Below are 15,844 nucleotides of genomic sequence, written 5' to 3'. Positions count from 1 at the left end.
ACATTAGTTGGTGTATTGTTTATCTTAAGCAGCATTTCCAGTTCTTCTTGAAGCATGGAAAAAGGTGTGTCCTTTCAAAATAAGACTGTAGCGTTATTAGCATACCTGGACCTTTCCACTGCACTGTGTTGTCACACAGCACAATAAAACAAGCAGTGTTCCTGTTGAGGGCAGGCCTGCGCAGGCCAATGCTGCTGTACAGCACCAGGAAGAAGGGATCACATACAACTTTGACCACATGCGAGTTACGTCAAGTTTTGACAGATTGTGAAGTATATGGCATTCCTGGAGAGGGTTTATCACAATACACACCAGGTAATGAAGCTTTAGAAACCTCTTGCAATTGATACAGGTTAAAATAGACCTTAAAACTGCACTGTTCTTTATTTAGAGAGCTATCTGGCTTTTCTTTTTTTGGTTTACCCTTTCTGAAAGTTGTTGAAAACATACAACTGGCCGATTATGGATCCTTTCATAGGTCTGAATAGACTGTGACACGAAAACTATATCTAACTACTTCCTGTTTGCTGTAATAACACATTTTATTCTAAACCAATTCCTATTTTTTTCAAATTGTTTACACAATCACATAAACGTTGCAACAAAAAAAATAAGTCAACCCTGTTGTTACTGTAAACTTTGGGCTTTTACATTGAAAGTTCTGAGCAGAAGTGTTGTGGCCTATTCTCGCTCCCTTGGAAACCAGCCGAAAGTCTGGCATAGAAATGGAGTGTCAGTGTGAAAAGGACAACTATGAGGACGCTGTTTCAGGTAATGTGGAATTTTAAAGGTTTATAAAAAGTACCTTTAAAGACATTCAAGATGTCGGGATAATTTCATGGAGAATATGCAGAGGGTTACTTGTATTTTAGTTTCCATTATGTGATAATGAATTCTCAGTGGGGGCTTATTGAGATGTTCGTTACTTATTTAGTTGTCTGTATTTATTTCATATTGTAATATTGTGTCATAAGTTGTTTTTTTTAAAAACGGATATTTTTGGAAGGTCTTATGCTTAGACTATGCAATAGAAAACATCAATTATGCAGCAAAATCGTTTTGACTTCCGGTTGAGTTTGTCAAAATAAATATAAGAAAATAAATGTAAGCAATCAAGCTTGTTACCTTTCAGTTCTGACAGTTTGAGAAAACGAGCAAAATTGCACCATTTATAATACTGCTCAACAGTTTTTTTTATGAAGTTTTATTAAATAATCCATTTTTAAATTGATTTCTCAGTAACAGCTGTGGACATATTTAAAACAGTTTTCTGCGATCAAAATAATCCTGGGATGACAGATGGTGATGTCAACCCTTACATTTAAACATTAAACTGAAAGCATTGCTATAAATATAAACGTAGGCACACACACACACACACACAAAGCCTTGCATTCAACAAAAGGGATTTAGAGTATTTCATTCTGCATTTCACATTTGGGTGAAAGGTAAACCCCATGATAAGCTGTGAACAACAATGCAATACTAATGTCATGCTTCCACCCCCACCCCCCACCCCCACCCCTCCCCTCCCCTCTGTTCAGGCTGGTGGCTGAGCAGCAACAGCGTCCAGATGGGAGCGTTTTCTGTGGTGGGGTATCTCCTCTACAGATTCTCACAGAGTCAGTCACTGAGCGACACAAAACTTCCACATGAATATGTTAAGATAGAAAGATCCTGTGGTATATTAGCCATATTGTTTCTCCTATTGATTGACCTGTCCTCCACAGAGATAGTGAGTGTGGTCACTTGAATGCACAGATTGTGTAAAACATAAACTTTGTTTATCTGTCAGAAATGGTGCTGATGAGGACAGACATCCCTGATATGTTAAGATCATACCACCAGGAGTGTAGCCAAAACGTATGGGTCCTATATTGACAGAGGGTGACTTTACCCTCTCCCTTTTTAGCGACAAACGTCAACATACAATCTCCCCTTTCACAGTTTCAACAGACCTGTTCACATTCATTTACCTAATAAAAATACACAGTTCTGATTTAAAGATTAATTGTGGTTTAGCTAATTCCATTAAAAGCCAACAATGAAGTATGGTGTGCATAGTTTATTCCTCTGTGCCATAGACCTCCCCTGTTGTCCAAAAACTATACTAATAATAGCCGCACTGGGATGATGATCATAAGTAATTTGTGTGTAATGATCTGTGGCTGGAAAATAGTCCCCAACAAATACTCTATTTCGTCCTGTTTGAGGAACATTTGCTAAAACCAGCCTCCGCTGAGGATTTACATATTCAGTGGGAACAAATGGACTTGGAGTTGAGTGCCAAAGAAAGGGCAGGATAGTCAGAAAGCACTGAGAAACAGACTAACATGGGATTTGTTGACGATAATAAGAAATACAGCAGCATTAATCTTAAGATTAATAGGGGTCCTCTATTTGAAATCTGTTTTTGTTTTTCTCAGAATAAGAAAACCCCTTCAACCAAACACAGTTTTAATGAATACATTATTTATAGATACACACTGAGATCCACAAAAGATATTTAAATCAGTATCCTGATGTCCGAAATGCAGCCTTCCAGATTTTTAATGTTAGGTAGGTAGTTAGGTAATTTCACAGAGAACAGCTCCATGTAATGGAAATTCAGATATTACCAACTTTCGTGTAGGCTGCTGTCTATGATCAAAATGTGAAATTTGTATATATGTGTTTTTTTTTTAAATGTAAGGTTGTTAAGATTTTTGTTAAGAAATTGTAATTTGCTGGTGTTTTAATGCTGTGGTACTGAAAGCACTCTGCTTTTCCTGCAGCACTCCCAGCTCTGATCCGATGGCCAATTCGTCTCTTCTGCTCTTTAACTGGTGAGTTTAGTTAGGATCATATGTCACTGACACCAGTTAGATATTTGAAATAAGAATTATCAAGAAAAAGAAAAAAAAAGATCGTAATGCTTGTGTATGATATGAAATAAAATCACCAGAAAGTTAACATGTGCTGTTGTCTCTGCCTCAGGTCTGTCAGCTCTTTGGAGCTGGGTGAGCCGCCTTGTGGGAACAATCCGAGGTACAAAACACTTCCCTCATGTTTGACCAAGGCGAAAAAAATGAAACTGAAAAGACACACCATACGCTGACCTCTCTCTTTATGTCTTGTGACTCAGGAATCAAGAGCGTGTTTAAATGGCTGTCTCGAATGTGGCGGTTTATTGAAGGTGAGTGTTGCCTGCATGTTGTTTACCCCTCACTGTGTGCTGCAAATTGACTTTTTAAGTAAAGGTAAACAGGTCAGGAGAAGTTTACAGTTTGACTGGCTAAGTTTGGGTGGTCAGAGGAAGTAATTAAAAAATTAAAGCAGACAGCAGTGAGTTTCTATATAGAAGGGACTGGGGCTAAATTAGAGATAGATCTGCACAATAATTATAGGTCTATAATTAGACCTTAAACCTTCTGACTTCTAATCTGCTCCTCCATCAGCATCTCTCTCCAAGTTCAAAGCCATCACAGGTCAGTTGACTTTTCTTCTGCTACATTTTGTGAGTTTTCTGCAGTTCCTCAACTACTTCTACTTCTTCTTCTTCTTGTGTCTCACTATGTTTTCTGTCAAACGGAAAATATTTTAACCAGAGAATAAACCAACTCTGACATCAGAGATGCAGGGCTGCAGTTGTTTTTTGATACAGTAATTTGGACCTTAACTGTGGCCAGGAAATCTGGCCAACACACACTGAAATGATCTCAACTTTGTCTCGATTGGGTCCAAACTGAAACTGCTAATTAAACAATATTTTAAAAAATGATCTGGCCCTGGATTAACAACCATCTGTTAAATATGTTTTAGACTTCAGCTCTTCAGTTAGCTCGGCTGGAGTTACTGGAGGTTTGAGCAACAAACTTTGTTGTGCCACAATAAATTTTAGGAACTTTAGTTCAAACTTGTTCGAACCAATCATGCTGGGTCAGGCTCAGATGGATGTAGTTCACAATTACAGCTTTTCTGCAAAATTCTTTATTATTTATCTAAAAGACTTAACATCTCTGTAGGATCATCCACAGATGGGCCACTGGAGTCAAAGACCAATCCGAGCAACATACTGCACCTACCCAGTGACCTCTCCAACAGCAGCAGTCCCAACAAGCCAGGCCTCAGGCTGATCCTCCTGGGGCCCGCTGGTGGAGGAAGGACCTCCCTGACAGACACTTTGTTGGGCAACACTGAGACAAGGGTATCAGTGGGTCCTCCAATGGAAAGCACCAAGCGAAGGGCAGTAGTGGATGGTAGAGAGGTTACGGTGATTGACACCCCAGATCTTATGGGGCTGTCACTGGGGAACAACAAGAGAGCCAGGGAAGCTCTGAGGAGCCTTCAGCTTGTCAGTCCTGGACCACATGCCTTTCTAATGGTGATCCAGGCTCCAGGCTCCAGCATGGGGATCAACCAGGATGCTACTCAGGCAATCCGAGCCATCATGGAACTGTTTGGAGACGGGGTTATGGGGTACATCATCCCAGTGCTCACCCATGGAGACCGCCTGGGTGGAAGGAGGACTGTAGACCAGCTCGTGGATGTGGACACAGATCTGAGAAGGGCTGTGTCTCTATGTGGCCAGAGGCCTGAGCTGGTGGACAACAGGTCAGACTGCCCCACAGAGGCACAAAGTGTGATGCGCAGCCAGCTGCTGGGGCGGGTGACGGGGCTGAAGGAGCTGAAGGGGCATTTCGTCCATGAGCTGCAGAGGAGGGAGGACCGCATGAGAGAGGAGCTGCTAACTGACATGGCGTCTGCACTGGCTAGAAAACTGGGACACATGTAAATAAGAGAGGGAGAGAGAGAGAGATAGAGAGAGAGAGTTGGTGTTGTTGGTGTGTTTCTGTGGGACAGAGTTGCTGGGGCAGTGAAAAAATAAGGAGGCCAGATTCATTCATGTGTTAAACATGCAATTTTGACTTTAAGTGCAAGGGTGTTTTTCTGCCGGAGGTATTTTTGTCACTCTGCTGGTTTCCCACTGTCCAAATGAATTTACTACGGCTGGTGGGCTTTTGGTTTTCAACATGCTGCAGATGCTTTTGGTTAGATATCATGGCCACACAAACTTAATTTTCCAGTTTTGATGTGTTGTAATTCTTCAGTATCTGTACATTCTTTTATATGGGACTGTGCCTCATGTTTTCATACCTTGCTCCAGTGCTTAGACCTCCTCTGTCTTCAATAATTTATAAGAGATATCAAACTTTAAAGATGATCAGGGAAAATAAACCAAAGTCATATTGCGACTAGGGTTCAGCAGTAATGCTCAATGTGTGCTTCACCCCGAAGCCTCTGAAATGGCATTTCCAAAAATATAACAATTACTTAAACATGAATGAGCTCAAATTTAATTGTAGGTGTTAAAGGCTGTATTAAGTTGCTGTGGTCAGAGAAAACTTTTAACATATTGGTAACAGACAACAGGTTCATAACACTGTGTTTAAACTGCTCTACATTAACATTAACATTAATGCTGTATGTCTATATGCAGTTTAAACACTTTCATTTACTAACTTTTCATTTGCAGGATTAATGCATTTTGTTGGTGGTCGGATCTTAAAGACCTGAAACACAAATGACACCAGGAAAGTGAATCTGTGGTTAGAGAGAGCACTTTACAATCAGTATACAGACTTTCAACAGACCAGTCAGGTTCTTCGTGGGTATCATCATTATGATGCATAAACTTAAGCAAAGGGGAAAAAAAACACAACACCCACTGGTCTGTTGTTCTGTTGCCCTGCCTGACCCATAACCTAAAAAAGAAAAAATGGTGTTATAGGAACAGTTCACCCTGAAATGGAAATGTCATCATTATGTTTCAGCTGGTCTGGGAGAACTCAGGGATCCTCCAGACGACACTGGGGGATGTGGATGAAGAAAAATTAATTTGCCCTCTTGCCACCACAGTCTGAGCCTGAGCACAAGACATATGGAAAGGTAGATAGGTGGATGGATGGAAGAAATCATCATCGTTACACACGATGAGTTAGCATCTGTTGTTTTACTGCTTTAGAAGGGTGAACAAACTGCAAAAGTGGTCTAAAATGTATTGTTTACCTCAATTTCGATTCCATTGTAGGTTAACTACTTGCTGTTCAGTAGAAAAAGATCATAGGAATTGAGGGAAAACAGGATTTAATTAATGAAACCGTTTTACACAAATTACAACATTTTCTTTTGTAACATCAAGCCACTTTTAGGTCTTTGTTTAAGAATTTGCACCAAAAAAATGCAGATTCTACTAACCACAATGAAAACTGTAAAGACACAGCTTATCTACATATCTGTTTTTTAAAAGCTGCATAACAGATTATTTGGCCACGAATCAACATTGACATATCATCACCTTATAAAGCTGATAATGCGAACATGTTAGCAAACAGTTGCCTATTTACAATTCGACAAAACACAAAGCAACATAGCATTCATTTTGGAGCCATGTTTCCTCCCGACAAATATAGATCCTAAATTCACCGCCCTTCCTGAGGGATATCTGGTTCCTGGGCTGCTAAATGCTCCATTGAGTTTAGTTAGATGATAACTTTGCTCCTGTTTAGTGATTGGCAGTGGTTATTAAACTTTTTTTTTTTTTTTTTTTGCTGTAAACAGCTTCCTGCTACATGTTAAGACATTATGATTAACACCACTCAATGGAAACAGAGCATTCACAAGTGTTTTATGGACTTTTCTAAAAAAAAAAAAAAAAAAACAGTCTATTTTTATGGAAACCCAGGTATTGATGAGAGGGGTGAGAGTGAATCCAACAACGTTAAAGCTGAGGGTGTAAAAACCAAAACAACGTGCTGAAAGACAAATTGTTCCATGGAGGAGATTTGGGTTATAATATGGTTTGCCACCCTTCACATACAAGTAGTGATATGATCTATTAAGATGAAAAATTCTGATTATAAGTGATGCATTCAGCACTCCTAGCCTAAAATCATGAAACTTTTCCATGACTTAAACATCACTGTCGTGTTTTTCTATTTATTACCTTCAATGTACCCCATCACAGGTGAGAATAAAGTGGAAAATGTAGGCTTTCGCAGTCTCAGGGGAGGAACTGCTCCACTGCCTACTGACGCAGGCGGTGAGAGCAATATGGAGCCAGGCAGACCCTACTGCGCATGTCCGCGTCTGCACGGACGGAGAGAGAGAGAGAGACAGACGGCGAGAGAGGCAGAGCGAGAGAGTGAGGGCTACACCAGGAAAAAAGTGGCAGAGACAAAGGACTGAACGGGCTTTGGGAGAAGAGGAGAGAGTTTTTAGAGCTTTTAGACCGGTTTATGAGAGTCCAGCTGTGTCGCCACCGACAGGAGACGTCCGGGTGAGTGGTCTGTGAGAGAAAACCAAGTTATAAGGCGTAAAGGAGCCGTTGTGGTTGTGTTTGGTGTAGACACAGGAGTCACGTAGAGCAGCCAGAAGACCAACGCCAGATATCTGTTACTATCATGGATTAATTGCATCTGTACATGTATGGTTTGAGAGTATAACAGCGGCTATTCCCCCTTAATGGACTGTAAGCTCTCTAATGTGTGTGTCCTGTTGTGTACGGGGCTGTTGTCATGTTTCGCTAGCTTACTGAACAGCCTGCTTCCTCTATCCAGTCCAAGCTGCTGGAAATGTTTACCTTCTTCTCATTTTGGGGTCTGCTGACCAAGACGGGATTGTAGCAGCTTTTAATGTTATCTCAGCTATCTGTCACCACCAGCAACAACAAGTGTCGCTGAAGGTGTTTGGCTGCTGCACAGGTTAAGTAAGCAGTTTCAAGAGTCACTTTGGGCTCTGCCGACTTTTTTTTATATGACTCCATTATAAATTAATAACAAAAGCAGATAATATAATTACTACTTTTCTGTCTTTCTTTCAGGCGTCTTTCTCTGCTCAGCATCAAACTCCTGTTGCATCTGTTCCAGTGGAAGTGACGCTTCATGGTCAGCAGTTTGGTGATGGAAAGAACTGCAAAGCTATAGGGTTGGTGACTGGATGGAAAGAGCTGTCAACACACACAAACACAGTGAGGATGGAGGAAGTGGAAACACACAGACACCAACCAATGGCTATTTGATAGACGACACCACTGTGGTGTTGTTGGAGGAGTAATTTTCATTTGGGAGCATCTGGAGGATCTTTGTTTGCTTTTTTTTTTTTGCTGGCAATCTTGAGTTTCAGTTTTTGTTTTGCGGCCTCCCTCCTGGTTACCCTTCTTCACATCTATCCATTAGAGACAGCAGGTGTTGCTGGGTTAAGCGGCCACAGGTTTCATTTACCTTGCAACCCCCACCTCCCTCTCGACTATACACGGAGACACACAAGCTCCTCTCTTCCAAGTGGCTGAGAGGTTGCTATGGCAATGGTTGTCATGATGCCGATGTAGCGTCCTGAAGGTAGTAGTTGTGGAGGTAGTGGCGGAACTGGAGGAGGTGGCGGCAGTGGTGTTGGTGAACATCCAGGGATGGGAAGTGCTCCGTATCCAGCCGGTGAGTGGAAGGGGAAAGGGCGAGGCGGTCTGCAGGAGCTGGGCTGCATGCCCTGGAAGGTTAGCAAGCAGAAAGGTGGTGGAGGAGGAGGAGGGGAAGTTGGAGTTGGAGCGGAGGAGAAGAGGTGCAGGGATCCAAAGGACTCTCAGCAGCAGCAGGATCTCTCATCTTCCTGTTCCTCCCTCACCCCTCCAGCGCCTCCCCAGTCCTCTCTGACTCCTCCAGCCATTTACCATGAGAAGCAGCGGAGGGAGCTGTGCGCCCTGCATGCGCTCAATAACGTCTTCCAGGACAGGACGGCCTTCAGTCGGGACACCCTGCAGGAGATATACCAGAGGTGAGTTGGTGTACCAAACTATTACCAATATTTACCATGTGTATGTAAGATGTTGTGGATCATCTCTCTTGTCAACTTGTTGCAGGCTTTCTCCCAGCACTCTGGTGACGCCTCATAAGAAGAGCATGCTGGGAAATGGGAACTATGATGTAAATGTCATTATGGCAGCCCTGCAGACCCGAGGTTTTGAGGCAGTCTGGTGGGATAAAAGAAGGTATGTAGAGCTGGTGATGAAACTGGCTGTTTCTCATGTCTTAAGTGTTACAGTGGAGTTTTACCACTGATTGGTTACGGTGAAGCTGCTGTATATCTTTTGACTCTTGTCCTAGTTGTTTCCCTAAATGCCCTTAAGGTGTCCTCTGCGCCTCAGAAACCTAATCAGAAAGGTCTCGAATGAGCTCTTTGATTAGTCAGCAGCTCCATCAGTTGACAAAGTCTAAGATACTCTTTTATCAGCATTCCTGCTTCCCTCATTATCAGTCTTACTTTTCTGTTGAACAGCAGCCACAGACTTGCTTTTATCAGTCTAATGTTAATGTTATCATAAAAGCCAAATTCCTGTTTCTCTGTCTTGACCAAAACAGGAACAAAATCATAGCTACTCTCAATCTAGTGACATAAACAACAATGCTACTCTATGCTGCTGATTGCTACAACTCAATGGTATTTCAACGTATAGTTTGTAATTAAAACCTTTTGTATGTTTGCAGCATTCTTTAGTGATATGTTGCAACTTAAACCTTACTGTACAAAAGATAAGCCACACCTATGCAACATACTGTAGATTTTGGTTCAAGTTATGTTTGTAATGCAACTGTGACTTGAGACTATTTTTTTACAACTCTCCTGGTTGGTCCATTTAAAGGGCAGGAAACTCTGACAGCCAAGATTTAACAATCAGCTTCCGAACAGCAACCTTGGTAATGCAACAGACTACAAGATTTATGTGATCCTGTTTTGGAATTTGACTTTATTACAGATTGCACATATTGGAAAAGCTTCCTTGAACATATTGAAAAGGAGAATGTGCTTAACACTCATAATCACAGCTGAAATATCACACAATTAAGAAAGGGACAAATAATTGATAGAGTAGTATATCATGATATATTACTGCTCAGTTATCCATACACTGGGAGCAGTTTTGTGAGATGTCTGATACTGCAGCATAGGTGTCTCAGTCTGACAGCAGACATTTTGGTAAAACTTTAATACTGAAAGTTTAGTCTTTTGCTGTTAACCGTGTGACTGTTGATAGATGGAAAGTTTGGGTTGTTATGTTGCCGCACAAACTTTCCATCTAATCCATTAAATTAAAAGAGCTCTATAGAGCATTGTACATGCCGTTTCAGCACAGTTGTCAATAGAAACTGCCAAAATAAAAAGCACTTCATAGTGCAGTAAATACATATAGTGCATCACCAATTCCTGCATTATTGAAAATAAATTTGTCACATTAATTTGTTCATTTGTAGGTACAAGAATATTATGACGCTCTAGACAATAGCTTGCAGTATATTATGAATCGCAGAAATGCCTCCATGTGTAATCGTTATTGTGGGCAATGTATCAAACACAGAGTGATCCTGTGAATCCCGCCCTGTATGACAGTTATCTAAAGCAGATTTTCTGGTTGAAGTTTATTTTCATGTCCTACACAAAAGCAAGGATATCTGTAGTGTATATAATGAACTTTAAACATACAGTGTGTCACCAGTACAGTACAGATTATGCAATTTACTACTATAAGAAACTGCCATATGATAAACCATTTTGTCAGTAATGTTTTGTGTAATATACAAACACACCTTAAGTTGCTGCTCATCCTATAGCTCCCTTTAGGAATACAAAAGGGAAGTTTACACAAAGTAAATGTTGCCTCTCTCACTACAGGGATGTTGGCAGCATCGAGCTGTCCAACGTGACGGGCTTCATTCTGAATGTGCCCTCCAACCTGCGCTGGGGGCCACTCCGGCTGCCGCTCAAACGCCAGCACTGGATAGGAGTTCGAGAGGTGGGAGGAGTCTACTACAATTTGGACTCAAAACTGCGTAGCCCTCAACCCATCGGCAATCCAGATGAGCTCAGGTTAGAGGATGTGTGTTCACCATGACAGCTATGATAATAATTGTTTTACTGTTTTATTGCCATAAAGCTTAGAATAATTAGGCTATAGATGTATCCATGTAGAGGATGTATCCTTATGAGCAACTAGTCTGTCCATTTAAAAATGTGATTTATTTACAACTATTGACCAGGTTAAATGTTTGGTATTCAGTTTGTTAAAGACCTCTGTGATTATGTTCCTGCAGCTTTCTCAGAGTAAAAGCACTGAGTCCCTTCACTGCAGAAAAGTTTCTTACTGCAGCTGCAGGAAGTCTTTAATGACATGGCAGTACAAATTGTCAAAGCTCTGCTGACATGGAACAAGAAAGCAGTTCAGATAATATTGTGATTCCAGTCTGTTAGATTAAAGAGTCAGAGCAGGAACATTTAAGGGAAACAATACTGAAAAGACTTGGAATGCTCCATCATTTAGAACTAAACTTAGTGCTTAAAACTTAATGTCTCTAGTTTTCAGACCTTTCACCATGAAGGTGAGCACTGCTTAGTTTAGGACAGGAACCAAGGACAAAGAGGACAATTTATGGTAGAGTTAGCATGGATACTTTTGGAGGCATAGATACTTTTATTGTTTATGTTTCAATTTTAACAGGTATGCTTGTTTCCCTCTAAGAATTTGTTGCTTCAAAGTTGCACTAATGAATATTTTTTATATCAACAATGGATCTGGATGGATGAATGACTATGTATAATGTGTATTTCTTTTTTTTTTTTTTTTTGAGCAAAAAGCTCTAATAAGTTATGACTGTATACTATCTGGCCAGCACTAAACAGCAGACATACAAAGTCAGCAATTAGCTGATGAACAAAGTCGAGCATTTAACAGCCAGCCCTCAGGTCTTGGTGGAAACCAAAAGAGAGCTAAAAGGAGAGTGACTATTTAACTTATATTTATCAGATAGGCAGAAACATACATATCCAAATGAATGCTGATGTTGCTACCTCTGTGCTGGATATTTAAGTAGGCTATTTTTTGCTAACAGTTTATCACCACTGTCATAATCATTTTCGATTTTATAGTGTGTTCCAGCGGCCCAAGTGGCCAAAAATCAATTAATAATGCAGCTTTAAAGGTCCCATATTGTATAAAGTAAGATTTCCACATCTTTTATAAAGCAGTTCTAGGTTCTATATTAATGCTGTGAAAGTATGAAAGTGCTAAGTCCACAGAGAAATGCACACAGCCTGTATTCAGAAACTGAACCTTAAAAGGAGCCATCAGGACTTCTGTAACTTTGTGATGTCACAACAAAGCAGCCACTGCTCTCAGCCATGCTGCAAGCCCAGCCCAGCCACACCCACCATCCAAACTTGCGGGATTTGGTTTCTCTGAGTCTTTACCTGATATCTGCTATATTTTTATTTGTTCACTCAGAAAACAGTCGGTCTCACTGACCCATTGTTGTAGAGCTCCAGAGAGAAGCCTGAGAGAGGAGATGTAAAACTACACTAAGATGGTTTTTGGTGCATAAAACCACAAATATATCTTCTTATGGATATCAACACTTCAAAACACAGGAAAAGTGTAAAATATGGGACCTTTAAAGCAGGTCTGCCTGTTTTAAATTGTGACCCTCTGAGTCTTCTCCTCAGGCTTTTTAATTCACATGGATTTTCTTGCAGTATCATAACTGTGGCTTTCTCTTTTTCATTTTACAACAACATAGGAAGTTTCTCCGCCAGCAGCTGCGAGGGAAGAATTGTGAACTCCTATTGGTTGTCTCAGAGGAAGTGGAGGCACGCCAAACATGGCGGTCTGATGGCTAAAGGTTTAACCAGCCACTCACAGCTCTAACTGGGCCAATGGGCCAATCACAGAATGAACAGGAGAGGAAGTAGAGTCGTGCACAGCCAAACACATGGATGCACACTTACAGATGTATTTTCCCCTCCTTTTTGGGTTTTGTTTACATGGCCATTGCCGGACTCTTACCTGATAAGATGCAAAGCAATGAAGGAAGCAAACACTTTACAGGGAGAATAAAGAATCACAGTCATTCACAACACAGTTAAGAAAGTTATTATTCTGTTTCTGCTATTCCTGTGTTTTTATATATATTGACTATTTTCCAATGTCAGTTTTGGTCTGTTGATTCTTCATTTTTTTTTTGTTTCCTTTTTACAGTTGAAGTTTCCTAAGTCATGGGAGTTCAGGCTTTATGAAAAATGCTGTTCATCTGCCTGTCTCCTTCAGTGAGCCTCCCAGCTTTAGTCATGACGTTCACTTGTGTGTCTTTGTGTTTCTGTCCCTCCCTTTGTGTCGTGAATCTGTCTCTGTCTGTATCCTCCGTCCTTCACTTTCACCAAAGCGTGTCCTTCCTTGCCTCAGTGTGACTCCATCTCACTCCTCCTCTTCTATCCCTATTTACATATCACAGGTCAAAATCAGTGATTTATCACATCGCCAACTTTGTATTTCATCCACTTTCCAAACATTTCTGGTACAGACTGAGCCCACACTGTGCAGAGGCTGTGCTGACACAACAGTTTTATATGGCAACAAAGCAATGCAACACCCAGGCCAAGCACTCCCTCTAGTGGATGTTTTGCCTCACTTTCCTTCCATTCCTTGTCTGTTTTGTTTAATTCTCAATTTCAAACGGTCACTACAAAGTTACGAGGTCTGCTTGTCATCAAAGAAATAATGCAATACAATTATTGTCCTTTAGTAGAATTACACTGCATCATGATATAATAATCATCAAGTTAGAAAGAAAGAGAAAATTAAACTTTCCCAAAATATAAAGTGACAGGAATTGGCCTGCATCAGTCTTACAGCATCACAGTAGAGTTTTACTTTGGACGAAGCGATCGACAAAACAATCTGAACTCAAGGTCTTTTACTCACTTGTTCTGGAGTTTTTTGACCAAATTACACAGTGCCTGTCAGCAGATTGAGTTGACTCAGTTGTCATGGAAATGTAGATATTGAAACTTTCCACTAGTGCTAAAATGATGAGTTGATTAATCAATTTTTTGATTGCAGTAAATTACTGTGCAACAATTTTTTAAAAAAGCTGTAAATCATAAAAAAAGAAAAGAAATAAAACATCTAGTTCCAGACCTTAGTCATTTATGACCTATGACAGTTAGTCAGACAAAACAGGTGATTGGCAAAACAAGCTCAGGGAAATTGTGAGGTACACTTTTCACAATTTTATTAACTGGACAATTTTTCAAGGAAATAACCAGCAGATTAAACAATCCTGCAAATAACCATTAGTTGAAACCTTTTTTTTTTTTTTACAGCGTGCTATGGTAACCAAATAAACTTAATCTGCTGATGAGGACTGTAAGATACAGTGAAAAGCTCCAGGAAGTTTCAGCCTGTTATTATCACAGATACATCATATCAATGTAAAGAAATATTATTTCATTTGTCTATATCACCTACTTACTTAATTGAAGCCACAGTTATTTCTTGCACAGTGTAAAATGTCTCCAAACAGACAGAAGACACCACAAGGGGTGAAACTTGATACCTTTTTTTTTTTTTTTTTGTTCCTCTTTTGGTCCCATAGTGGTCCAAAAGATCTCCACCACAGCAGCCCTCTGTAGCACAGGAGCTCAGCTGATGCTTGCTCCTTTTCCTCCTCTTCTTAAACATTTCTTGACAAACCTGCCAAACACAGTCAAAGTCTTATACAGTGGGCAGTGATCTATAATGTGTACGGTTTCAGTCTGAGAAGGGGTTTTGGCAGTTGCTGGTGCGAAGGGAAGTTGTCAGTTTGAGGAACAGTTTGAGGACGGAGTGCAGTGCGCCTGGATAGTGAAGCTAGAAAAAAGAAATGTGGGAAGAAAAGTGAAATTTGATGGGCCAGCTAGTGAGCGCAGGTCCAGCCAGATGTGTTTTGCGGTTGATTGTTGTGAAATAGGCCTTATGAAAGAGTCTGCTGTTGTAGCTTTGAGATCTATCGGTTTAAGAGAACCTGTTTATACTAAACAAGTATTGTCTGTTAATGACAATACTGGCCTTAAGTTGTTTACATTAAAAAAAAAAAAATATATATATATATATATATATATATATATATGTGTGTGTTGCTGTAAAAGAGGGTCTGTGCAGTTTGATGTCATTTCAGGAGATTTATTCCAAAGCACCAGTTCATCATAAATTTATAGGAGAAACAGCTGATGCTCCACCAATATACAGGCTAAGAAATCTGTAATAATGTTTTCACTTTTGCAGCCAAGGACTTTATGTTATTTACAATTGTTTGAAATAGTATGATTTTATAAAGATGATATCACATTATTTTCAATGGCACATGTTATTTTGGAATGAAACTCTTCAATTCCAGCCCAGTCTGTTGACCTTCAGTATCCTCTTATATCCAAGTGAACCTTGAGGGAAACTTCAAAGAGGGTGTCACTAATTTACGAAGATCTTTGAACCCAGTCATCATATCCCAGTGTCACACAATTTCATTCAATATTTGCTTTTTTTTGTTTGTTTTGTTTTGTTTTTTTAAACTTGACAATCTATTCAGCCCTTCCTACTTAAGGATTGTCATTTTTTCCTTTTTTTTTTTTTTTTTGGCATAGAAATAAAATGCTTATAATGGCACTTTATGTATAAGCTACTGTGTGGGTGTATTAAATGGGTCATTATTTTCTCTAAAGGAGTCATTGTTGAGTTATAGAGCAGAATGTTCTTCTTCTCAGCCTGGCTGGGGATGTTTTGGTCAGTCCTGGGAAGTAACTAACTGAGTACATTAATCAAGTCCTGTACTTGAATCCAGTTTTCAGGTACTTCAGGTACTTTATGCTGCTTCATACTCCACCCTACCCCAAGTTCACAACATTTCAGAAGGAAGTTTGGAAATTTTAACTCAAAGAACTATATATAACTAACATTTTACAAGTGTATGGAAAAGTTAAAAAAAAAAAAACCAAACAAACAGAAAAAAGC

At 40.1% G+C, this 15,844-nt stretch overlaps 2 protein-coding genes across 6 annotated transcripts; both read left to right on the top strand.

The window, feature by feature from the left end:
* Positions 1 to 137: 137 nt before the first annotated feature.
* On the top strand, positions 138 to 5,320 carry LOC139608724 (uncharacterized). Of its 5 annotated transcripts, none has more exons than XM_071462740.1 (8): positions 138 to 315; positions 660 to 771; positions 1,545 to 1,622; positions 2,775 to 2,825; positions 2,977 to 3,027; positions 3,125 to 3,175; positions 3,438 to 3,467; positions 4,017 to 5,320. In XM_071462740.1, the coding sequence occupies exons 2-8, from the start codon at positions 726 to 728 to the stop codon at positions 4,772 to 4,774; spliced, it is 1,065 nt and encodes a 354-aa protein (XP_071318841.1). In that variant the 5' UTR covers positions 138 to 315; positions 660 to 725; the 3' UTR covers positions 4,775 to 5,320. The 5 variants fall into 5 exon arrangements, with proteins under 5 accessions (XP_071318841.1, XP_071318839.1, XP_071318840.1 ...); XM_071462738.1 differs by having other exon boundaries at positions 142 to 315; positions 4,005 to 5,320; XM_071462739.1 differs by having other exon boundaries at positions 142 to 771; positions 4,005 to 5,320.
* Positions 5,321 to 5,466: 146 nt separating this feature from the next.
* josd1 (Josephin domain containing 1) lies at positions 5,467 to 15,693 on the top strand. Its single transcript, XM_071462743.1, has 5 exons — positions 5,467 to 7,318; positions 7,862 to 8,808; positions 8,894 to 9,022; positions 10,702 to 10,896; positions 12,600 to 15,693. The coding sequence occupies exons 2-5, from the start codon at positions 8,447 to 8,449 to the stop codon at positions 12,697 to 12,699; spliced, it is 786 nt and encodes a 261-aa protein (XP_071318844.1). The 5' UTR covers positions 5,467 to 7,318; positions 7,862 to 8,446; the 3' UTR covers positions 12,700 to 15,693.
* Positions 15,694 to 15,844: the final 151 nt, after the last annotated feature.

This window comes from Trachinotus anak, unplaced genomic scaffold (genome assembly GCF_046630095.1).
Source record: "Trachinotus anak isolate AG129_WGS33_773 ecotype Australia unplaced genomic scaffold, CSIRO_AGI_Tana_v1 ptg000025l, whole genome shotgun sequence".
NCBI lineage: Eukaryota > Metazoa > Chordata > Actinopteri > Carangiformes > Carangidae > Trachinotus > Trachinotus anak.
The sequence above is the reverse complement of the archived record's forward strand: the minus strand, read 5'-3'. Positions and strand labels throughout refer to the sequence as shown.

Excerpts from the sequence above, each read along its gene's own strand:
- josd1 (XM_071462743.1), top strand. The coding sequence starts at position 8,447 with ATGGGAAGTGCTCCGTATCCAGCCGGTGAGTGGAAGGGGAAAGGGCGA. Across the intron at positions 9,023-10,701 it reads GTCTGGTGGGATAAAAGAAG|GGATGTTGGCAGCATCGAGC; the intron begins GTATGTAGAGCT and ends CTCTCACTACAG. Across the intron at positions 10,897-12,599 it reads GGCAATCCAGATGAGCTCAG|GAAGTTTCTCCGCCAGCAGC; the intron begins GTTAGAGGATGT and ends ACAACAACATAG.
- LOC139608724 (XM_071462738.1), top strand. The coding sequence starts at position 726 with ATGGAGTGTCAGTGTGAAAAGGACAACTATGAGGACGCTGTTTCAG. Across the intron at positions 1,623-2,774 it reads CCTCTACAGATTCTCACAGA|CACTCCCAGCTCTGATCCGA; the intron begins GTCAGTCACTGA and ends CTTTTCCTGCAG. Across the intron at positions 2,826-2,976 it reads TCTCTTCTGCTCTTTAACTG|GTCTGTCAGCTCTTTGGAGC; the intron begins GTGAGTTTAGTT and ends TCTCTGCCTCAG.